This window comes from Choristoneura fumiferana, chromosome 13 (assembly GCF_025370935.1).
Source record: "Choristoneura fumiferana chromosome 13, NRCan_CFum_1, whole genome shotgun sequence".
NCBI lineage: Eukaryota > Metazoa > Arthropoda > Insecta > Lepidoptera > Tortricidae > Choristoneura > Choristoneura fumiferana.
Window position 1 is genome coordinate 5689658 of NC_133484.1, and position 26088 is coordinate 5715745.

At 35.6% G+C, this 26088-nt stretch overlaps 1 protein-coding gene across 1 annotated transcript in view; it reads right to left on the minus strand.

Annotated features, from left to right (window-relative positions):
- LOC141433952 (C3 and PZP-like alpha-2-macroglobulin domain-containing protein 8) overlaps window positions 1-26088 on the minus strand; it is a 227403-nt gene that overhangs the window by 87772 nt on the left and 113543 nt on the right. Inside the window, exons 4-5 of the mRNA XM_074096103.1 lie at window positions 3627-3812; window positions 1623-1748 (exon numbers count right to left, since the gene is read on the minus strand). Coding sequence (XP_073952204.1) covers window positions 1623-1748; window positions 3627-3812 — 312 coding nt within the window. The remainder of the gene's footprint in view (window positions 1-1622; window positions 1749-3626; window positions 3813-26088) is intronic.

The following is a 26088-nucleotide window of genomic DNA, read 5'->3' on the forward strand; positions in this document are numbered from 1 at the left end:
GGTTGAGATTTCGAGATTTTATCCCGATCTCATGGGAACGTCAATATAAAAAGTAGCCTTTGTATTATTCCAGATTTACAACTATGTACAGTGGGGAAACCTTTGTCAGTTATTAAATTGATTCCTTTACAAAGTCATAGACTCTTAGTACGTTTTGAAACCACTACTAAGTAGACAAGTGCATATCAAATACTTGACATGATGACAAGGGTCAAAATAGTATACACCTCTAACATAATATCTAGTTTCATATCAATACAAACCCTTTTTAATAAACTACTTCGTAAAAGTTTCAATAAAATAATGTTCTCTTTAATTGTCAGTGTTTGTATTGCCAAGGTGTAGTGGTAGGGTTGCTACGGTCACCTGAGTATGTTTAGCAGGTTGACAGGTTGACGCAGTATGTCCTACTCAATTGGTAAAGCAGATTAGCGCTCATACTGGGCAAAGGAAAATAGATCTTAGGGTGACGAACCTTTTTTGACTCCGACTGTACGTGCCAAATTTCAGCTAAACTGGTTTAAGCATGAAGGATTACCAAACATTCACACACAAACTCGCAAACTTTCGCATTTAAGGATAATATTAGTAGGATTGTAACAGTAGGATTTCTACAGTAAAGGTTTGATACTAAACGTAAACTATCGTTTATAAGGGTAACCTACATAATTAAAATAATTAAGCTTCAGAGAAAGATTATTATGACTGAAACCAACAAGAAGAGTGATCAAAATGCATAGATCCAACTCTTACCCTTCGCTTAAGAGGTAAATTGAATTAAACAAATCCCACGCAATCGGACATGGTAGAGTGATCCCAGAACTTTGCGTTTGGAAATCGAATCTGTCAAAGTCGAAGGACCTTAAAGCTGCCGCGTATGTAACAAGGAAACGCTTTTAGCGCGAAAGATCACCTCTGTGGTATTGTTTACGTAACGTGAGACGTTCCTAAGATTGGAATGGAATAGAATTTTCTAAATGTTAGTGGTTTTAAAAGGTGTCTTTGTTTTAAAGGAAGAATGAGTATTGTAGAATCACAGATAATTAAATTAAACAATAGGCATATGCGTTTAATGAACTTTAAACAATTACTTTGCCTACCCGCGACCTATTAGAGTCGCTGAGAGAGTAAAGTAGTTGTTTAAATATTTCATTGATGGACCTCCGCTAAGTAGTACCTGATTCAATAAATTATACATTGAACATGAAACTACCGTGAGACTCACTCATATTAAATTATATTATAACGGATAACTCACGTCTTAAACCGAGAGCGGTGGCGCGTAGTGTGCGTGTTGCGGCAGCCGCCGAGTCGCGTGCTCCTGAGAGGAAGGGCTACGAAATAGCCCGAAACATGTCGAGCTAAACTCGGTTTAAGACGTGAGTTATCCGTTATAATATCATTTAAATTATACATTGTGCATATTTTTGAGTTACTTGTACTCTGTTATTATTTAAATTTTGAAATTTTATTACATCTACTTTAAAATGTAGTAGTGTAGTATAATGAGGCAATCACGCACCGATTTGATTTGATTTTCATGACAAACCATATCAAGAATTAGCAGCGAAAAGGGGAAACAGGGCTTAAGTATTATATGCATAGCTAATTAAATTTTATACCTTCGTCCATGGACAGTTGATCCCATATGGCAACCTTGGTGCCGGCCGGGTCTCGAAGTGCAACATACGCCAGCTCGCCGTGGACCAGTCGCAAGTCGTGGTCAAGAGCCAGGATCCAGAAGGTTACTGTGAGAAGACAAAGTAAGTATTAGGCAACTATCTGGTCCGTTATATTACATAATAATCACACTGTTTGAATTTGAGCCAAGCCTAGGTAGGTAGGTAATCCGATATTTTTAAGGCCGTGTCATAAATACTGGAGTTCTGTTGTTTGCACGTTATTGTACGAGTTATACAAGGATTCTATAGCTGAGTTGTCGTATTATTTTTGTCCCAAAAAGCACTTCATCGATATGCTTAAATAAAAATAAAATGCTGAGCAATTTGTAAAAATATTTAACGCATTCTCGTGTTTAAATCTGTATTTAAAATAAAAGGACCGCCATGGACTACGCCACATTATACTTTCATGCATTGAATTTACCTATAACAACTTAAAAGTCTAAACTTTTATTATCATCTTCATAAAATAATACAGAAAATAGATCTTCGCTGCCATAAATTCTACCTCGGCGAAGTCGTTTTCTTTGTTCAGCAATAAGATTTCATTCATCATTAATTTGAAGATTCCTATTAACAACTAAGCAAGCTGCATTGGACGTAAAAAAGATCATAAAAACAACATAAAAGAAGACAAAAATTGATGATTCCGAGAACGTAAAACAGCAGCAATTACGTGCTTAATTAATTACTAAAACATAAACTTTTTTTCTTTTGGGCAATTTTATCTCTCACTGCGGTGTAAGATTAAGCGTAGGTATGAATTGTTTGTTTCATATTTCAACTATGTTTTGTTTTTTACAAGATAGAGGTAAAAATTTACGTTAGAATTGGATGATATTTGTACCATCAGCCAAATAAGTGGTCTATCAATTTGTAAACAAGTTCCTGTCAAATGAATATGTCGCTAAAGTCGAAGTTTCAAGTTGACAAACACGTCTATTGGCATTATTGTTTTATGAAATGCAAACGATTATCAACTTTGGGTGATAGACCACATATTTGGCTGATGGTACACTACACAGATAGGATCATAACTTGGCTTAACAACACAGGTTTTTTTGAAACCAGAAAATTGTTGAAATACTTTCCGCGGGATTGGGGTAGGTGAATTCTTCGCGAACTAAATATTTATTTATTTACATAATAAAAATTAAAAAAAAACTGACGTAGAACTGAAACACTTTCATCAGTTTTATAACTTATTCTAAAACTAACCCAAATTTCGCAGCGTTTGTCGACGAATTCATAACTTAACGTTTACAAAGCAGTTCGCCGTAATGTACGAGCTATAATTAATTGTACAAAGTTACCGGCCCAAGTTGGACAATAAACAGAAAGTTGCCAAAGTCCAAGTTCCGGTAGGTAACGGTTATGGCAATTTCAACACGATAACGTTTTTGCATGCGAGCTAACGAGGTATTCAGAAGGACAGAGCTGAGAAAATGTGTAGTTATGGTCTTTGTTTAGTTCCTGAAAGTAGCCCATATAGCTCGGCGTTATGCTATAAGCGTATTTAAACTAAGCTAAGCTGCACTATAGGTATTATAAATAGGCTCAGACTTCCTCAGAGAGGCTATGGACAGGGGTACGAGTATGCTCGGGGCTTCTCTACCGATCCCGTGGATCAGAAATGAGGAGATACGTAGAAGAACGCGGGTGACCGACATACCCAAGCATTTACATTATCTAGGATTGCGGTGGATGTAAGCCGCATCCAAACGAAGCAACTGGTGTTTAATATGGGGGAGGCCAATGTCCAACAGTGGACGTCTTTACAACTGGTGTGTGATGATTATGTTGATCATGATTGTTTTATAAGGGGAGATGGGATATGACCTCGGCTATCCTGTGGACATTATTTTCCTTTACCATAGTTGTGACAAACAATGGACGCTACTGTCCTTTACAGCCAATCGTATATGCATTTTGAAAGATACTTACTGGATTCCCCAGGCTTGTAGTGGTGTCTCGCTGGCCTTACGATCACGTCCCGCACTGGACCCAGCAGCCTGATGACACTGTGACTCTTGGCGGTGCACTCGTCATTGCCCACGCAGCCAACTGTCGTGTGCAACGTGCAGTGGCTCGCCGGGGACAATGGTATCTTCAGAGGAATGATGCCATAGCCTGAAACAAGTAAGTTTGTTAAAAAAATACAAGCTTATTAACTGGAATGGCCTGACATAGCGTCAGAATGGGAGCTGTAGAGGCCTTTGCCCAGTGGCGGAACACCGTATAGGCTATTTTAAAAAAAAGCAAAAAGAATGTTATGTTTGACGCCAATGTATGTCGGTCTGCCTGTGGCATCGTAATTCTCAAACGAATGGACCGATATCGATACGGTTTTTTTACGTATATAGAAGCGAGTTTGTTTGTGACGGTTGGGTCTACTCTACGGTCTACGGTCGGTTGTTGCTATGTTTTTGTTAAAATCAAATCAGCCGTTTTTGATATATTTAACTTTGAAATGACAATGTCGGTGTTTACCAACTTTTCTAAAAGGGTTAGGATATGTTGACATTAATTGCATTTTTGTCCAAACTACATGCCTAACTGTACCAAGTTTTAAGACGATGCCATTAACCTGGAAGAGTCCCGTCCTACGGAGACGATGTTGACCGGACCACTGGAATTTTACTGCCAGGTTTTTGTATTATCATTATCACCAGATTTACCTTTTTTATTTTTTTTATTTAGCCGTTTTCTATGTCCCACTGTTGAGTAAAGGCCCCACGGATTTCCAACTTCTCCTGTCGGCAGCTAAGTTTTGCCAGTCGTTTCTGAATGCGTCCAAGTCATCCCGCCACCTCCTGTCGGTCTACCGCGCCGCCGTTGACCATCTTGGGGCGCCCACTGGGAAGTAACCTAACCTGTGCCCATCTCTCCGGATCAGATTTACCTATACTAAGTATATCTGGATTCCTTCGGCTAACAAGAAGTAGTCGAAAAATTGTTTGCAAAATTAATAAAAACATGAGTTACATGGATGTAGATACAAACAGAATACAAGCGTTGTAAATAAAAGCTTGTAAAAAAGGTCATGTATTTAATTTATAAGCCGGATTTAGATCTGTCGGAAATGTAAGGACGTGATGCGTTTTTTTATAAATAACTGATGAGATTTAATGATTTTGATTTGAATTTTATGATTCTAGTGCTCCCACAATATATTTACAAAACTTAAGCCTGTTTTTTAGCGTGTCACATCACAATACTTTAGTTTAATGGTAGCAAACTCTACACGCTGCTAGTAATATAAAATTATAAAGGTAGGCATGCATTTATTAAAAGTATTTTGAAGTTGAATAAAGTTATACTTAATTTTATTACCTGCCTGTTTTAACATCCATAATTTTTCACAAGCCATTGCACCTATTTACATAGCTTTAGTCATGCATCCTATAATCTATCATTACTTTTAAACGAAGGTTATTTCAATCAATTAACTATTAAGCGTGCGAAATGATACCCAAAATTGCGTTAAATTCATACTCTCAGTGGGAAAAAACAAAACACGGTCGCTATTGCTTTTAAAATAAAGAATAGTGCGTTCGTTACCCTTAGTGGCCAGTATTAAAAAGTGTAACATGATATTTTTGAGGATGATTGTATTTTTTTTTATTTATGAGTATTCATTAGCAATTAGATTTATTGGATTTCATAATTGAAGATTTTTTTTGTCTAGAAATAGGAACTTCGCTGAAAGTCATCCAGAGATCGGAAATTCCAATGCTTATTTTACTTATGACTTCGGCGTAGGCATTGGAACACAGTATGGAGACGGAATCAGTATATAACTTAATTAGTGAAATGCCCAGGACTTTGTACGCCCACACCTGTAGAAATTATTTTTCACGTACAGCTATAATATCATATTGATTCAATTTACTTGAAGTTCAGTGAAATTCTTGAAATCATTTTTTTAAGAAGCTGATAAGTACTATTTGCTTATATTTTTCCGGGTTCCGCCAATTTTAAGTAAACAAGCGTTGGAATTTTCGATCCCTCGCATATGAAACTACCATTTTTCAATAAAACTGGAAAAGCAAGTCTCGTTCAACTGACGTGTTAAAAGGGTTCAAAGACCTTACTTGAGTGAATGTGGTGATCAATCAAGTCACACCTCCGTTCTTTGATGCTAATATTTTATAACACAGTAAGTATTTGTTATCACGAGAATGAGGTTTTCTGTCATAGTCCAGTTGGCGCTAGTGTCGCGTGGCTCGTTTGACAACTTTGACATTTGTGTGACGATTGTGATTTTTTTAAATAATTAAATGAGCCAATCGCAAGCAAAACTGTAACGTCAAACGGACCTTGCCTTGTAACGCCATCTAGTGATATTCCACATGCCTGAAAACTCTCATTTATATATAGTATGTGGGTTTTTACCTACATTTTTTTACACGAGGCATTTTATTTGTCAATTTTCTTCTGACTGCTAACATTAGATAAGAGTAAATCTATGATTTAAACTAATGAGATTTTAATATTCTATTTTTCATCAGCGGATTGGGGTAGAGAAATACGATTAGTGAAACTTTTCTTACGACTTTCTGGTGGACCGATAACATCGCGAAAGTTGCGGGCAACCGGTGGTCAAAGTCAAAGTCAAAGTCATAATATCTTTATTCAATTTAGGCTATAACAAGCACTTATGAATGTCAAAAAAAGTCTACCACCGGTTCGGAAAAACCTCTGTTGAAAATCCGGCAAGAAACTCAACGAGGTAATATTTTTTTAAACAGATTTACAATATTATTAAATGATATCTATACATCACAAGTATTTAACACAATTTTATTTTTAACACAGTAGGTTCGTTATTTGAAGGGGATCTAATGCAGATCGGAATTATTTCCAAATATCCCTGTCCAAGATATAATCATTAACTTTATAATACGCCTTAGAAAATTAATGTGTTATTGACAATAGATCTGAATTTTGTATCCGTTTCATTTGTATGATATGGTGGATGCAAGTAACGAGTTATCGTTCATTGGGTCTTTCTAAGGGGAGGCTTTTGTTCTACAGTATACATCTTCCGGCTGATTATTACGATGATAAAAACTTTTCTCGACTGATATAAGTACTTACCACAAAATTTCCCAGAACTACACTCTAATATTATTTAACTCATCAACTGGATTACAACATTTTATTTAGTTGCCCGTCGTTTCTGGACTCAATTTATTTTGGGATCGACTTCAGACGCACGGTGCTAATGGTCAAAACACCGTTCTGTGTCTGTGTGCAAACAGGTGTGCGCATAGGGCGCTTGACGGGTTAAATAGGTACCTATTATAATTCAAGTCAAACTTCTGAACGGTGAAACTACCTAGCATAGAAATATTTTTGGATGCCCTGATAATAAATACCTGATAAAAACCAATAGCAGTCCATTTGTCTTTATGCGTGTGTTTCTTATATCACTTCTCTACTACTGTGGCTCTTCCTACGTAAAAAGGGATTACTACTATCGCTACTACCTACAAAAATAAGTTTTTGGTAAAAAAAGCATTTTAAATACAAGCCTTTTTGCTGACTCTACTTTTTGTCAACTCTACTTGCATTGTCACCCTAACTACATTTTGCATACCAAATTTCAAGTCGATGCTATTAACCGTTAGAGAGTTCCGTCCTGCGGAGACGATTTTGGCCGGACTACCAAAGTGGCACTACCAGATTATTGCATTGTCCCGCAATTTACATAAGTATGCCAAACTTCAAGTCAATCCGACTACTGGAAGTTGATCTAATTTAATTCGCAAGATTTTACTACAGACATGCAGACAACGGAACGGGACAGGTACAGGTGAAACTAAATAAAAGCTTATTATTATCATTCTATCATTAATTATTATAAAGCTTCATGCTTCAAATAATCCTAATTCTATTTCCGATCCAAACCTTCAAACTAGGTAGTCTCAAAAGGCGTAGAGGCAACAAAAACAAAACCAACTTTTACTTTGAGTCTATATTTAGTTACAAAGCTTTGCTCTAATTAGAACATGATTTTACCCTCAGCTGCTAATCGTAGAATTGTCTAACCAGTATTTAGAATATAATGAATTTATAGCACTTTCCGTAGGGATTACATATTACATTTACAATTTAATTGAGCCAATCATTCGTATATCAAGTTCACCGCACCAGTTCTAATTGAATAACACGAATACGTCCTCACAGAAAACACGACATTTAATTATAAATGAAACTCACATAATGAAAGCGTTAGGTAACTGAAGTACCTACTTGGCGCCAAATCCGTTCAAAACTCATTAAGTGCGATTGCAATTGTAAATAAATACCTTTCAAACGAACTTCTATGACTTTTAACGAGTTATTTCTGCTTTGCAATTTCTTGATCACTTTTCTTTGTTTCTTCGCTCAACGCCGTAACTCTTATACATAGTCGAATGACATAGTGAGTGCTCCATTTTTAAGGTTCCATACCTGAAGGGTAATTAAATGAACGTAACTCTATTGATTTTACTACAGTATCAGTCTGTCACAGGACTGTTTCTCAAGAACCATAGATTGACTGCTTAAATTAATACATAATGTGTATTTATATTGCCACTACTCGTACACCAACAATACATACAATTAAGAATTAACCCTAATACATCTTAGAAGCAGAGCTCTGCTAACACTGGATTTTTAAACATACGGCCGCTTATGCCTAAAGACGTAACGCCTGAAAACATATTAAATTTTTAAAAATAGTTGCATTCAATATTAAAACCGAAAAACATACTGAGCTAGACTCTTTTGGAAATGTTCCCCAATTTATAATGGTTCTTATTAAACCTCTATCGTCCATAAATGATTGTAACTTTCTCCTTCCAGTGAGCAGTCGATTACAACTGGCATGAAACAGAAATATTACCTATATTTAGAAAAAATACAATTTTAAGCCTCAAGTCGCGTTCTCTAAGTCATTCATTCATTTCGTTCATTTCTTTTCTTACAATAATAACTCTTACCTCTAATAGCGTCTAGTTCGTTTAAGTGCTGTTGGAATGGAATGGACAGGCATTTTGTTCAACATCTTTTCCATTTCGAGGTGCAACGAGTTTTATTGTTGCTATCGAATCGCCGAGTTGCTTCTTAAACGAAGCGTGTCTAGTTTGAAAAGCTTTTTCAATTTTGAATTCAGCGACTTTTTATATTGGTTCTGAATGAGGGTTTTCACGAAGGCGAAATATCGCTAGATGGCGTTAGTATCGTGAGGACGTTTGACGTTTGCTCGTGATTGGTTAAATAACTAAATGAGCCAATCGCAAGCAAACGTCAAATGTCAAACAGACCTCACGATACTAACGCCATCTACATACATACTGTCATAAACATAATACATAATATGGAAAATAAATATCAGATTAGACAAGATTTTTGTCTCCAAAGAATTTTTATAATTCACTTAAATAGAGACTAAACATTAATTATGCCTTATACACATAGCAAACAACAGTGTAACCTATCAATGTAACAATCAGGTAAGTATATAACAATTTCTTCCTCCCTTGGATTGTAAGTACCTGATATGTCCCTGGTGTGGGTTCAGAATCATTTATAATCTATTTGTTTACCTTCCTTTATTAAATAAAAAAACTTATTAAAAACCAGATAACGTTTTATTTCTGATAAACGTGGGCACGGAGATACGTACAAAGTTGTATTAAAAATAGCAAGTCATGCAGCTGAAACAAAACCTAACAGCGCGAATTACATATTCAGTTTTCTTACTTTCTAGGCTAAACTTCCAAAAAGGACTACAAACAAAGCAACAACAAACAGTAAAATAACGTAGCTACCGCAGTTTGCCGCATCGGTCATAAAACCACCGTTTCCCTTTACACCCCACAAAGCCTCGGAACACCGAGTTGTAATTAAAATCAAACTAAATCCCCACTAAATTAAACGCAGCGTCGCTAGTGACAAAAGTATTACTCCGGAAGGCAGTCATTACGACGTAAATTACCTGAATCTCGAGATTGTTGTAGCTAAGAACTATACGTCCATAAGATATCTTCATCACATTAAAAAACATAAAGGATTCACCATCATCATTCTAACCTACAAATGGTAGGCACAGGACCCGCTCCGCACCATTAACTAAATTCGCAAGTATAAAACAGGTTTAACGCTCGTGGTAAATTTCAAATGTGATTGCCCCACTTGAATTCAATTTGAATAATTCAGAGGTGTGATCAAACCATAGATCAAATCATTATAGGCACCACGGATTTTTAAAATACTAGTCCAGGGCATGGTAAAGGTAAATTCGTCCCTTCGAACTCGACCGCTTTTTTATGGCTCATCGCACGTGCCCGTATATAGGCTTGTTCAGACATCAGAGATGGTGATACAATGCTGTCTGTCATAATGTAAAGGTTTTGGTTGACGGTATCTATATTTTGAAAGAATTCACTTGGAAATATGAGCTACCGCGTATTAAAAATGAACACAATGAATCAGCTACTGTTTATAAAAATAATGAAATAGCTCGTCGTTAAAATATATAAAACACCATGCAAAAAGCACCAAATATCGCTGACGTATTCTTGTACACAAAGGATACATAAAAAATAGTTTATTAAAAAATATCGCTTCACATGTTTGACCAACAAAATGTAAATAAATTTACATGGTGCCCAAATGAATCCACTGTTCTCGTTTGCCTGTTATAAGATGAACTAATTTTAGCGCGGCATTCCCAAAATCACCGGAGCCCGAATTGATACTAGCGAAACCTGGAGACAATTAACTTGCTACTTGCTCTACAGATGTGGATTTGGAGGCAACTGTCTGCTTGCATCAATGTATAAACAGAGAACAATAAATATACAATGCCTTAAACTTTCGTGATTTTTACTCATAGACAAAATACCACGCACAGGACTTATCACGCTAACACACACGAGTAATATTTACCTCCACGTTTCGGCAACATTACAGTGGCCGTGGTCTACTCGGTCTACTCGTGACCACGGCCACTGTAATGTTGTCGAAACGTCGAGGTATATATTACTCGTGTGTGTTAGCGTGATAAGTCCTGTGCGTGATATTTTGACTATGAATATACAATGCTTTTACAAGAACAAAATATACGTATAACAATCTAGATTATTACATTTTTTTTCGCGATTGTCATTTTTTTTCTCATGAATGAATATATCCATAGTTTCTTAGCTGAAACTAGTCACTACTCATCAAACTGCATAGTTTCGTCCTGATTGCGTAGCAGATCGTAAGTTCTCTCAAGGTATTTTTCTTTCTTTCTGGTGGCAGAATTTTACATACCTACGTATCTATGATCTCTGTCACACGTTCGAGCTATTATTAGTGATTTCTCATTTTTCGACCTACATATGTAATCACAAACAAAATTACAATGTTAAACCGACCTCTCGATAGGTACTAACACCATCTACGATATTTCGCCTATCGAGAAATTCTCATTTTATGAAACAATCGTAACGAAATTAAGTAAGCAACGAATGAAAATAGCTTTGTTGTAATTCTAACGAAACGTAAGTGTCTCTACACAGGTTGCTGGAAAGTCGTTTTGAGCTGATATTATCCGAGCCATCTTCAGAACAAAGGAAACAGGGCTAATTCCACGGTTCATGGTAATTCGATTACTCTAGAACAGGGATTCCCAACCAGTGAGGCGCGCCCCATATTGTGATTCCAGCGGGGACGCGGGCGGCTTCAGGTGTATGTATGTAACTTTTTATTAAAATTGTTCATACTCTCGCCTAAACAGACTGTATGTCGACAATGATCTCCGCTGTGTACTGACTATTGAAGCCACATGAATTCACAAATTAATAAATTCCAGTCACAGTGCTGACTACGACATAACACATAACACACACCATCATTTGCGTCGTCGCACAGTTGGGTAAAAATAGACACACTCATTTTTATTTTTATTGTTTGTTTAATTTGCTCACTTCGATTCCCCATTTCGGCCCCTAGGGGGGCGTAGAATTTTTGAATAACGTTGGGTAAAAGTTTGGGAATCCCTGATCTAGAAACTCGCTACGTTACGCTCTAATCGCACGGGATACTGTTAAAGCAGCATGATGTTTAATTGGATTCCATGGGAGTATGGATACGTAAGAATGTAATGTTTGATTAAACTTGTAAATACTTGTGGTATAGCACGTGGCACGGAATGCCGAGGACCTGGGTTCGATTCCCAGCACTGGTCTTATTTTTCTGGTTTTTCTATGCATCTATATTTCAGTTTGTATTTTCGATATGGGTTTTACGGGATGACCGTAAAAGTAACAAAAAATTTGGAATTGAAATAAAAATACAAAAAGATTCCAAAAAACCAATCTTAATTTGATTGCTTAATAACGACATCTCTTGTCCGGGTGAGCGGTTAGTTCCAATGGGGTGCTGAAAGTTTCTCGATGAGGGCTACAGCATAGATGTCGCTAGTGTCGCTGCTTAAGTGACTAAATAAGAAAACAAACAAGCTGAGATATGTGGTGCGTAAGAGAAATTCATGTCTGTATCACTGTCCAGTGGTGGTGTAGTGGTATAGCACGTGGCACGGAATGCCGAGGACCTGGGTTCGATTCCCAGCACTGGTCTTATTTTTATGGTTTTTCTATGCATCTATATTTCAGTTTGTATTTTCGATATGGGTTTTACGGGATGACCGTAAAAGTAACAAAAAATTTGGAATTGAAATAAAAAATACAAAATGATTAAAAAAAAAAAACAATCTTAAACTTGTGAAGTTTGGATTACTTACCCTCGCAAGGGTTTTGGGCATAGTAAGATGGGTAAGTATACCTAATTATGATTTGATGTCAAGTTGAAACCCTACTATCCTGCTAATATTAATAACCTACTACTACTCGTGACCACGGCCACTGTAATGTTGCCGAAACGTCGAGGTAAATATTACTCGTGTGTGTTAGCGCGATAAGTCCTGTGCGTGGTATTTTGACTATTAATAACCTAGCCAACAAAAAGTTGGAAAACCCTGGAAAACCCGGCTGAACCATCGCTAGAAAAACCGGCTTTCAAAAAAAATCGCATTCAAATCGGTCCACCCGTTTAAGAGCTATGGTGCCACAGACAGACACACAGACACAGATAGCGGTCAAAGTTATAGCACCCCTCTTTGTAAGTATGTTTGAGTGTGTATGCTTGTTACTCCTACCACCGCTACCTATTACCGCTGGTAACTGGACGTCTGGAATACACACATAGGCTATGTTTTATTATTTTAATTTTAGTTTCGCACGTGCATTTCGATATACTCAGAGATGCGATCCCTGGTTTAACCCCACGATCCTCTGCTTTAGAGGCTATAACCAAACCACTGGGCCACCGTGGCCATCAGATCATATATTATACTTACATCAGTCTATACTTAATTAGGAGCTAAGTAAAGCAGACAACACCAAATTTATATAAATATCTTGCTGACAGTAGCATCTTTTATCCGTTCAGCGGCGCATGGCGATGGCCTAATAGCGCCAATCAGCCACCGACAACCAAAAAAGTTAATAAATAAAAAAAATGTTATTTATAATAACTGCACAGTTTATATCGAAAATACAAACTGAGACATGGATGCACAGAAAAACCAGAAAAAGAGACCAGCGCTGGGAATCGAACCCAGGTCCTCAGCAATCCGTGCTGCGTGTTATAACCCCTGGACAGGAATCTAGACACGAATTTTTCCTATGCATACATATCTCAGGTTGCTTATTTGTACTACGCTACTTATGCAGCTTTCAGTAAACGATAAATTGCGCCTGGACTTGAGATAGCAATAGCTCTCGTATTTTCATGCTGGAATTGGGTTAACAATGAGTGACATAAAATAAAAAAACAGCCGTCCAAAGCTCTTGATTTCCTTTGGGCATGATGTGTCTCAGATATTTTTTATGTTATTCGTTTTGTTTTCGAGTGAAAAATTAGGCCTAGAACGTTGATGCATTTTTGGAATTTACTGCTTAAGAATGGATTTTTATATAAAAGCCCCTAGTGCAAAAGTTTTATTAGGAGTGAAATTTAAAAATATTACGCTTTTCTCTTACTATAGGCTGTTTGCCCTGGTACTTTTGTAAAAATAAACTTTTGGGGACAAACCTTTACTAAGATGTTGCTAATACTTTTGCTGCGCGAGTCGTTTCGATTTGTGAATCACTAAACTTCAGTCGCTTTTTCAAGCTAACATACACACACAAAACTATTTAAATTTAGCTAGAATTTTATTAATAAAAGTGCTCAAATAACATTTTTAGGGTCATACTTGGACGTAATTTCTACGCGGATCTGAGAAAAAGGGTCTTGACAGACGGAGAGACAGACAGACAGACAGATGGACAGACAGACATGGCAAAATTATATTAAGGGCGTTTTTGCCATTTTTGCTACGGATCCTTAAAAAGGATTCAGAGAGTAATTTTGTATGTTTTATTTTTGGTAAAAAATATAACTTTACTTGCTTGTAAGCTTGATGATATTATAATGAGGAGTCGTTTAACAGTTAAACAGTAAATAACTCAGAAGGTGAGGGAAATTGCCAGTCATTTCCAGTTCAACATTGCGTTACGTTTCAAGAAAATTACTTCCAAAGCTTCTCAAAGGATTTTTTTATAAATCAATTATGTAGGTCATCCCGTTTCTACGTGTCTACGGTAAAGAGGACCCAATTAAAAGTTGTTTTAATACGATTTCCGCTCAGTAAATAAGGATTACTACGGAAATATTGTTAGCGGATCTTCTGTGAACAATGGAAATTCCAAATAATTTTATTGCCAATTTTAACAGTCAGCAAAAATATTTATTAATTAATTAGATGAATTTAATTAACTTTTGCACATTGGCGCACTGATTCGGGTTGCTACGTTGTAAACAATTCACGGTATTTTTAATTTTGAGCTTATTTGTAATTGTAATTGTACCTACAAGGTTTAATCATTACGCAAATTTCTATTATAGAGAATTTAGTTAAAGCAAATAATGGGCTATCAAATAATGTAACAAAAATATCATTGATTCATATAAAAATTGCATATAAAAATATCATAATATATATATTGATTTATAACTTTCATTAAAAGTGAAAATTGCATTAGTTTTAATTCCATAATTATATAATTACGATTGTAAATATTCTGTTTTTAGGGTTCCGTACCTCGAAAGGAAAAAACGGAACCCTTATAGGATCACTTTGTCCGTCCGTCTGTCAAGACCTATTTTCTCAGGAACGCGTGGAGGCATCAAGCTGAAATTTGTATCAAATACTCAGATCTACTTTACCTTGGAGCTGTGAAAAAATCAAACTTCTAAGCCAACGCAATCAAAAGATACAGCCGTTTATGCCGCAAATTTCCGCAAATTTAAACCTACAGGGTACTTCCCGTGAACTCATTGAATCTTGAAATTTGGTACAAAGCAACGTCTTACAGCACAGATAAAGGAAAAATTGCGAAAACCGTAAATTTTTAGTTACATCATATAATAAAATATTTAAAAAAAAAATTAAGTTACTAACTACCTACAGGTTTGTAAGGAACCCTCGGTGGGCGAGTCCGACTCGCACTTGGCCGGTTTTTTGTTTTAAGAAAATGTGTGTAAATGTTATTAGTTACTTATTGAACTCTAAGGCGTCTTGATCTTGGGCCGTCCAATCGGAATGCATCAATCGTCGCAGTATAGTACATTTTCACTCTTTTAATAATTTCTAATACCCAACGGATCTTTTAGCCCAAAATAAAATAAGCTGAAAATTTACGCGTAAGATACGTTCTTGCAAACCTACATTGGAGAGAGACTGGTAAAACTTTTTCCATTCCCTATAAATCCGTCCAATTTTCTAAACTCCCTCAAATTTCTCAACTTCACTAGCAATTTGTCTCCGACTACTCGTACGAGACACGATTTTGTTTTCCGTCAGAATAATTAGAAAAGTATCCAAAGCTAAGTTCCAGGTGAATTCAATTTAAACTTCTCACGGAGGGCACAGACACCTTAACTCTAATTACTATTTAAAGGGTTTCAAGTCGGCTCCTATTACGAGCGATAAATAATAGAAGTGATTTGCATTTCATTTCAACTGTAATACGAGATTTTGATTACTAAGAACCCAGGTAGAAGACATCTCCGTGTCTTTGATTAAGTCGTATTGCTGGAAGTTGAAGAATGGGCAAAACTTTAAACCGAATTTAGTAGAGCTTCGCTCGATTCAGTTATGATGGCGGTTGGATTAATAAAAAGAACTCTGTGAACTGCTCAGGAAAATTATCATAATATCTAAAACACTTTATTTTCAACGGTACTTGGAATCATCGGAACCCAAATACTTTTGATAAATTTGCAATTGTTACCTAAATTTTGACTTAGAAAATATCTAATTTGTTTTGATTTCGACCAAACTAAACTTGTTAGTACAAGGCGGGTTTTTATGCAAATTCATTTGTTATATTTGGAGTAACTTATTTCATAGTTTAAACTTTTTATTCTTATTAAAACTCAAATGTGGTTGGTTTTCCGATGTTATCACGAAAAAAAATTCCAACCTCTGTAACTATTTATTTAGGTGTGTTACGAGTAGTGTCACGTATGAAAATTGGTATCTTTTTCAATATATTTTGTGTTAGTTAGCACCCAGTTCCAGGCATTTGTGTAAAAAATATAGATAAAATAAAAAAATTAAAGCAAAACTTTTCAAATGAGTTTTATCACTTTACGTACAGGTACAAGTACCAGCTCTATTATGTATTATTATATAAATATGTATTTATCTATTTATAAGTAAGCAATAAAGTACAGGTAACTTTACCTTTATTACTTTATTATTAATTTACTAACTGTTGCTCGCAACTCCGTCCGCGAAGAATTCGTTTTCGCTATCTTGCGCGACTTATAATTTTTTCCGGGATAAAAACTATCCTATGTCCTTCCTCGGGACTCAAACTATGTGTATCTGAATTTAATTTATATCAGTTCAGTGGTTTAGACGTGAAAAGTTAACAAACAAATAAACAAACCAACCAAACCAAAGAATTCATTTCAAACTACGCAACTTTCCGAGATAACAGTGATGTATTAAGTCAAGTTTTAGTTTATAATACTTACATACAGCGGTGTGCCCGATTTACATCTGTCCAACCGTTATAATGTTACAAATATCTAAACATGTTCACAAACTTTTTCATTTATAATAATGTATGTACCTATATATTATGTAAGTAAACTCTTTATTGTACAAAAGAAAAGAAACAAAACACAATTAATTTAATATTATTAGTAGCATTTATTTGAATTCTGAATGTGTTCTATCAAAATCAGTCTACTAATTTTTATACTTACAAAAACTAACAAAATCTTTGCCACGTATGAGTACCTAATGTAGATATAAATATCAGAGAACTCATTACAAAACAATTATAATAGGGGAGAGCAGGTAGGATTCGTACACTTTTTACTCTAGGCCTTGTAAAAATTAACCAGTAACTAATTTCAAAATAATTGAAATACTACCACATTGCCTATATATCTAGTTACCATAGTAGTATTCGTTAGAGTTGCCAAATAGCAACATTTCAAAGTTGTGACTGTTTTCTCAAAAAATGAGAAACGTACGAAAGCACCTCACGCTCGGGGTAGCTTCGTACACGGTGGAAGGTACATTCGTACATAGTGGGGAGCCTCCGTACAGAGTCACAAAATAGCAATTTATACAAACTACAAATATTTAATGAGGTCGAAAATACACAGAATCATAATATAATTCAGTCTTAATCAAAATCTCAGTTTTTTTTATTAAGTTCAAAGCATCCTCTTCATCAGTCGTAATACTTTATTCGACGCAATTTTCGAGCTAAACACACGCTTTGGGATTGTACCTACCATCGTTTTCAGGAACTGTTTTCATGTGGAACTTTTCTAAGCGCGTTTCAAGTGTTGTGGATTTGATACCGTATTTTTGACCAGCTTTTCTAATAGACAATTAAGTTTTGAAAATACAAACTGAAATATAGATGCACAGAAACCAGAAAAATAAGACCAACACTGGAAATCGAACCCAGGTCTTCGGTATTCCGTACCACGTGCTATATGTTGGTCAACAGTGGTGTAGCGGTATAGCACGCGGTACGGAATACCGAGGACCTGGGTTCGATTCCCAGTGTTGGTCTTATTTTTCTGGTTTTTCTGTGCATCTATATTTCAGTTTGTATTTTCAATTTAGGTTTTACGGGATGACCGTAAAAGTAAAAATTTGGAATTGAAATAAAAATACAAAAAGATTCCAAAAAACCAGTCTTAATTAAGGTTTTGTCTAACACCTCCTGCATACCAGATTTCATTGTTTCTTCGTCTACCTGCCCTGTTCGAGTTCCCTTTTTAGGGTTCCGTACCCAAAAAGTATCAACGTAACTCTATTACCGAGACTCCGCTGTCTGTCTGTCTGTCTGTCACAGGGCTCTGTCTCTCTTGAGTCGTAATAGTTACACTTAAAATTTTCACAGATTATGTATTTAGCCGCTATAAAATAACTACTAAAAACAGAATAAAATAAATATTTAAGGGGGGCTCCCATACAACAAACGTGATTGTTTTACTGTGTTTTTGCAATAACGGCAACAGGTAGACGCTTGAAATATTCACGGAATTTTTAGTTGTATAATCCCTTTAAGAATAAAAAAAAAATTTAAGCTCCCATACAGCAAACTTGATTTTTTGCCGTTTTTTGCTAACGTCTAATGTTGAGTAGATAATGGTACGGAACCCTTTGTTCGCGAGTCCGACTCGCACTTTGACGGTTTTTTTATTTACGTATATTCGAGGCATGACTCGGAAACAATAAAAAAAACAAATATTAACGCGGGGTACATTCGTACAGTACGAATCTACCCCACTCATCAATGAACGAAGGCACCCCAACACAAAAAAGCAACAAATTAAATCAAAATAAAAATACCCGTTAAGATTATGTCAAAAATAACGTTAACACGAAAAACTAGAGCATTAACATACAACCCATGGATAATAACGTAAGCGATTTGAGAAAAAGTTATTAGAGATAAACGCATTCAAAACTGAATCCAAAAATTACTTATGTGGAGCGAAAACACGTTTCGATCTGCCCTGACGAAGCTGGCCGCCGCAGTGCCGCTCCGCTCCGTGGTTAGCCTATGCGTGTGAGTGGGAGTCACGCACACAAATACAATCGCATCAATGTGTTTTGGTAGTGGAGATATGACTACTGTACGAATGCTCCCTCTGTACGAAGCCTACCTGCTCTCCCCTACTCGATGGTCTTCTTTCAATTCAACCGTCCCAAAAAAGAGATTCTCACAGTCATTACATCACGATCAGGTAAGAGGCCTTGAAAAACTGGCACAAGAAAACCATTACGCTTTTCAAGCACATTCTTTAGCTAGATTTTAAAAAAAACGTAGCCGCTTGTTAGCCTAGCTGCGGCCTGAGGATTCTGCTTTAAAACTTTACGCTGCAAAAGAAAAACTTCGATGCAACTCGATAACGAGAGTATTGTATCAGCCTCGGTTTGTGGAGCTATCCAGCGATATAAAGATCGTATCTTAGTTTGTGGAATACGAGTAAAACGAACATTGCAATACGCCGTGTTTTTTGGATAGAGCTGAGTTTTCGAGCCGAGTTAACACATTTGCTGCTGCCTGTCAGATTCAGGACTTTTCCAGTATCGCAAGAACTCAGTGCTTAGATGACAGTTAAATTATGACAATAGTACTGGCTGAAAATAACAAAAACTTGTTTTAAAATTAGTCCGAGAATTAGCGGGTAGTTGGATTTTTTAGTTTAGTTTGACCGAACACGAATACCCCTGTAGATGTCTATCTATTTTTAAATGTCTATCTATTTCTATGTCTGTCTATTTTTAAATTGTGGATACAAATTTTTCCACACATTGATCAATCAATATTCAAAGTTTGCCGTTTTAAAGACGCGACTACATTTCGAATCAAAAAATTACGAAAAACTTGTTAAGTCAAACAAACTCGACCATCTACAGAAATATTCCAAATTAATTGAAATAAAATAAATACTTACGGTCTACTGTAAAGTTACAGAGTACAACCTCCAATTAATTCAGTTGTTTTAATTAAATATGTCGATGCTTCGGCCAACATTTAGCTTTTCAATAAGGTAAGAGAGCAGTGGAAGTATTGGGGGAGGCCTTGCGATGCTTCGAACATTTAGCTTTTCAATAGGTAAGAGAGCAGTGGAAGTAATAGCAGTACAGAATAGGCTAACAATAATAATAAAGAGCGCAAGAACCGCTGCGTCAAAGTAACAAAAGAAAGGCAAACAAGGGTAGGTCACTTTGGATTCGATTTGTAGCATTCGAACATGGCAGATGTAGACAATATCTAATTTTGCTATTTCTGTTTCTTTGGCTAGTTGAAATATAATTTTGATAGTGTTTTATGCGGCGATTAACCTTAACAGTGAACAGTGATCACAAAATTCTATATTGCTCTCGTGTCTGACATTTTCTAATGCGCAAGTTGTCTCCACGTGGTTTCTGGAATTTAACTATCAAGTTGTAAAAACTACAATAACCGTACAACGTCCCTCTCAAAGAGAGTACTTTGACACTGGCGAAATTGTCCTATTAATTAGGACAGAAAAGCCATATTTTAAAGAGAAGAAGAAGAAGGTCACTCGACTGTAGGAAGTGATAACAGTTGCTGTTAGATATCCTTAATAGCGCAATTGCAGCCCCGTTGCCTACCTAAAGATAGCACTGAGCTCCTAGGAGACATTTGGAATGCACCACAAGTTCTTTCTCTTATCATGTTTCTGTTGAACATAGAACTCTTTGTGTTCAACAGTAGACGTCCTCCCATCGTCTCACTGTCTGACCTACTCTTAAATGTCATAGCTTTTATTTAAAGAACGTTACTTAAATTTTCCGGTCCATTTAAAATTAATGCTATTAACACCACGTTTGCTTCACAAAAGCATGTCAGAACCAAGGTTTTAATAAATTTAATGAAGGTAATTTATCTCTTTTATCTGTCACGCAACTAAAAGCTTTGCAAGACTGCAACGGTAATTCACTAAAACACCCGCCACGCAGCTACAGTTTTGTAAAAAGCAAAATTTACATCAAGAAATAAAACAAAAATACTCGGTGAAATACGAAACTAGCCTTTTAGTAAGCATAAGATTGGAGAATTCTTTTCAATTTTATAATCATTCCCATCTCAGAGCGTCTCGGGGTTCATGATTTTTCTATCAACATTTCTTTGCTACATTTCTAGTTTTTGATTTTAAGAGCTGAAAGCTTACATTGCATTTTTTTATAAGTACTCGTAGCTTAAAAAGAAGGAAGCTTCTTAGTTATTTATAGACTTTTCTTTTCTGTTAATATTTAGTTCAAATAAATTGCCACCATCGAAATAAATTATTTTGAGGTTTGTTCATGGAATACATTTTCGCCGTACAAACAACTATTTAGATATTTTTATCGAAATACTGTACAAAATTGTAAGATTTTCAATATAATATACCAAACAAAAGTCATACCAAATAAAAATCATTATAAGACATTTGCAGTATTGCAAACATTTCTATAGGTGTCGTCATTTTAGTATTCTTAGGGTTCTAAGGTGAAAAATGAAGAAAATAAAATGCCAACCAGCATTTTTAGAGCACATTTTGTAGAAGTATTGCCATCGCCAATTCTTTAAATCTTTGTACACGAAAAATGTTTCTCACTAGTCTTTGACGCTTGCCAAGTTTTGCGAATGCGAAGCAAATCTGACTGTACCCTGGAAGATTGGAACCTTTTGCTGGCATGTTATTTAGCATGTTTGATTTACGTGTGTCCAGGCTAGCTCAATGGGAATGTGAGCAAAAATAGTATGTTAAAGTTTAAGAGCAAGCAAAGGCTTAGGGCCTGTCACCACTTGTCAACTAACTTTAAGTGACGGTTATCAGTGATGCCGTCTCTGTTTGTTTTGTCCGAATAAACAAAGACGGCATTACTTTTATTTTTTTTTTTAGCCTCGTAAGTCCTGATTTTTTTGATTATACCATACATAGTTCTAAAGACCGAGGCGACAATTCTATGTTTTGTGATTTTGAAAATTACTTATCAAGTACATTCGGCAGTTATTCTTATAGTTGATTATTTTGTGAAATATATGAAGACTTCCGAGGTAAGAATAATCCAATCCCACGTCAGGGCATAGGCCTTCTCTCAGAATGAGAGACTTGGATTTTAAATTCTCTTCGGGTTCAGTGTGGATTAAATCCACACACATTTTTACAGAATATTTTTGTTGGGATCTACTTGTTTTAGGTTGTTTAGTTAGGTATAGATTACACTTAATATTTATAAATCAAAAACATTCATACTAACTATCCTTTACTTCTTTTTCTTAGTTATAAATTTATTCGCTTCGATGTATAAAATATTAGATAAGAAAGAAGACATATTTATTTAGGTTAGGAACTTTTATACACTGTACATAAATTCAAAGATTGTCTCGCAAAATAATAAGTCAAAACGAGATTAAGTAGAGTTCAGAGGTGCCAAAACACTTTTAAAAAGAACCAGAATTTCTAAATTGACTGCTTAGTATTCTTACTTCGGTGGCGAGCGACATAAAATTTCCATAAGTACAAGGCAGCAATATTATTATACGAGTACAATATAATATTTTGTTCACGAGGAGTCTTTTGCATGTGAATTTTCGGATATTGCCTTTGTGTGAGGGAACAAATAAGCACGGTTTGTATTCAGAAGCATTTGATTTCGACGGTCAAACGCTTCAAAGTTTTGCATTTCTGCGAATTGAAAATTTTCAACAGCCATTATTTCCATTAAAAGTTTGATGCATATTCTATAAGCAGGAAAAATATTTCACTCTTTGTATGTTTAATACATTCCGTGTTTGTGTATTGTCCGTGAAAAATACAAATAAACCCTAGCTTAGCTGATAGAAACAAACTCATCAGGCTGCAGCAGTAAAGTAATAATATCAACACTTTCACATTAATAGTAGGTAAGTACCTATGTTATAAAATAAAAAACAGTTTTCAAGCCAATACCACAGTCAAAAGCTAGTGAAAAACAAGTTCAAAAATAACGTAACATACCTCTATAGACACATCTGATGTCCTAACTGTTAACAAGAGAAGCTAATAACAAAAGCGCGTTAAAACCTTATCTCAACTCCTCTATTTAAATATCCATATCCAACTAAAAGGAAGGCCTCGAGATCTAATTCTTCCGTTTCATCTGACGCAGTCGCAGCTGACACCGCGTGGTTCGTTAGTCGCTGCAGCAAATCCGATTTCTTTGAGACGGAATTAGCAATTGCTTTGACTAGTTAACACCTGACGTCGGATATTGGAGGCAGATCGGAAAGTAGTAAGTAAGTGGATTGGACGAATTAAGATAAGAGTGTTCTCGTTTTAAAATTTTTAAAACGAACACGAAATGTAATGACGCAATCTAATTATCATAATATCTGGCCTATAAACATAGGTCTCCGCTCAGATAAAGAGAGTTTGGGTGTTCCTACGTGGATTTATTGCGGTTTGGGTACTTCATACTCACCATATAATTGATGATGGTTGATTTTGAATTGATTAGAATGAATTCCAAAAAACTCGGAGATAAAAGACCGGATTAAAATTTACCCTTTGTTTAAGAAGCCATTGGTCTAAGAACAACTAGGCTAACAAGGGTTTCTTTCATAACGATATAACTTTCCTAAGTCCAGCTAGAGAGTATTTCTCAAAAAGTTGTCCCTTCATGTCATCAAAAAACATAACTACATAAAACATCCAAAATTTCTTGGCGTCAGGAAAACGTCACGAAATCTTGTGAGGAAAAAATCGTAATTTTGTAACTACATCAAAACTTTCTATTGGATCAACAACAAAGATTACATCTGACTTTTTATCACTTTTACCACAAGGTTTTGTAAATATTTAAAAACAATATTACTTATTTTTTTAAGTGAACCAGCGTCAGGATTTTTTTTAATAAACGTAAAACTGAAAAATTGAAAAATGGACAACTTTTTGAGAAATAGTCTACAGCGTCTGGTTCTATTTTTGATCACTAGAACTTTTATCGAATTTAGATCGAATATGATTAATTTAGTGCTTTTGGAAGCCGTGGTGGCCGAGGCGTTTGACCTATGGCCTCTCAAACAGAGTATCGTGGGATCAAACCCCGGCCCGCACCTTTGAGTTTTTCGAAATTCATGTGCGGAATTACATTTAAAATTTACCACGAGCTTTACGGTGAATGAAGACATCGTGAGAAAACAAACATGCGAAGCAATTCAATGGTGGGTGTGAAGTTTCCAATCCGCACTGGGGCTCGTGGGAACTCTCATTCTGAGAGGAGGCCTGTACCCAGCAGTGGGACGTATATGGTCTGGGATGATGATGATGATAATGAGTGCATTTTATGATCGTGAAAGTTCAATTACAGTTCATAATAATGTTTTACGGTTGTTACATCAGACGTATTGTTAATTTTTAGGGGACGCGGGCCACGGTTATCTTTAAATAGCTCGCGATATTTCATCGCATCTACAAAAGCCTTCAGTTAAGAATCAGGTATGAGTTGAATCAAAATATTCACTTAAGAATTTAAATATCACTGTTTATCTTGAAATAGACGATCGAGTTCACCTAAATCAGATTAAGCAACACAAACGAACCTTGTCTTAACTCAAACAACGATTTCAATAAAACTGCCAACATTTCTCATTTCGGAGTATAAACATCAATTAAACGAGATACGTACAGTATTAATTAGGCGAGCGTTGCCAAAATAAACATTCTAAGCAAATACAGATTCCGTTTAACGATATCGAAACAGCTTTAGTCTGGTTCACTAGTTATCGGTGATCTTGATTCATTAGGGCGCGATAAAGGGACTCGAATCGCTTTGAGATATTAACACCGGTCGCTTACTCAACGGAAACTGGTAATCAGATTGTTAGTGATTTGGAAGATCATTGGCTTTCGTTTAAAGGTAGGTAATCTTCTCCTTTTGGAGCTACTTACTCAAAAACGTTAATTCTCGAAACTTGAGTATAATTGTCTACGAGTAATGCAACGTCCGTGCTTACTCAGAATCACGATAGTTTTCACCACTTTTGTTGGTAAACGGTATTGGGTACAAAGATATGGTGAATATGATGAGTGTTCGCGCGTTAGGAAATACAGCCTCAGGTTTAATTTTGATATCTACTACTAAACTAAGCTTATCATTAAATCGGGTTTATTCAGCAAGAGACAATTAATCATAAACAATTATTAAGTTTACATTATAACACAATGTATGGGGTTTTCTGTCGCAAGATAGTTTTCAGTACAGTTGATTTTTGTTTTAGAAAATATCATTTGCATGCTAGTATAAGAAAATTGTACAAACAGCAGGATAAGCAACCTTTTGTATCATTACCATCTAATGACATTTGTATTAACCACTTATTCTATGAAAATAAATCTTCTATCTATCAATTTATCTCTTAATTTAATAATATAGGTACATTTGTCTTTATAAAATGAATTGATATAAATTGGATTATTATGTATATTATGGTAATATTTTTAATTAAACAACATTTGTATGCCAGAAATGGCTGGGTGGCCGTTCTTTATACTTATAATTATTTTAAACAACTGATTGTACCCATTCAATGCAAATAAATGATATTATTGTTATATTATTATTATTATAAAATTGCTATTATCATATAACAAACACAGATACAATTTTTCTTTGGTAACAGGTTTGTAATAATTGTATTATAACCAATGGTAGCTTCCTCACATGTAAATGCTACCAATTTTAAAAACACACTCACATCTCGTCACAGTCAATAAAACCATTTTAAAACATTATGAGCAAAGTTATCGCGAAGTTTTCTACTATGAATAAAATAGGGAACAACAACTACTGCATTGCAGCAAGAGTTCCGACACTGGACGAGGATAAATGTTCCTGAGATTGTTCCAGGAAACTTATCAAAAATCCATCCGTCCCGAGCTCTGGGATGGGTGCTTAAACTTTTATAAAAAAGATGGAAAGAAGTCTACGAGTTATGCTCAAGTAAAATGTATTAGAAAGTAATACATTGTGAACGATCTGATAACATATCTAAGACAATTTAATTGTTCTCAGCAACTTTATCTGTGTCTCATGGAAAGTTTGCCCTTTTTTGGCATTAAAAATAGCCGAGATTAATTTGAAATAATTACGTCTTTACATTACTTAGTAAACAATGTAGTAAAAACTGTAATACCCGCAATATTAAACATGTTAATATCATTACCATTTTTTTTGGTCATCAAACAATGCCATAGGTCTCAAATCGACGTCATTTTG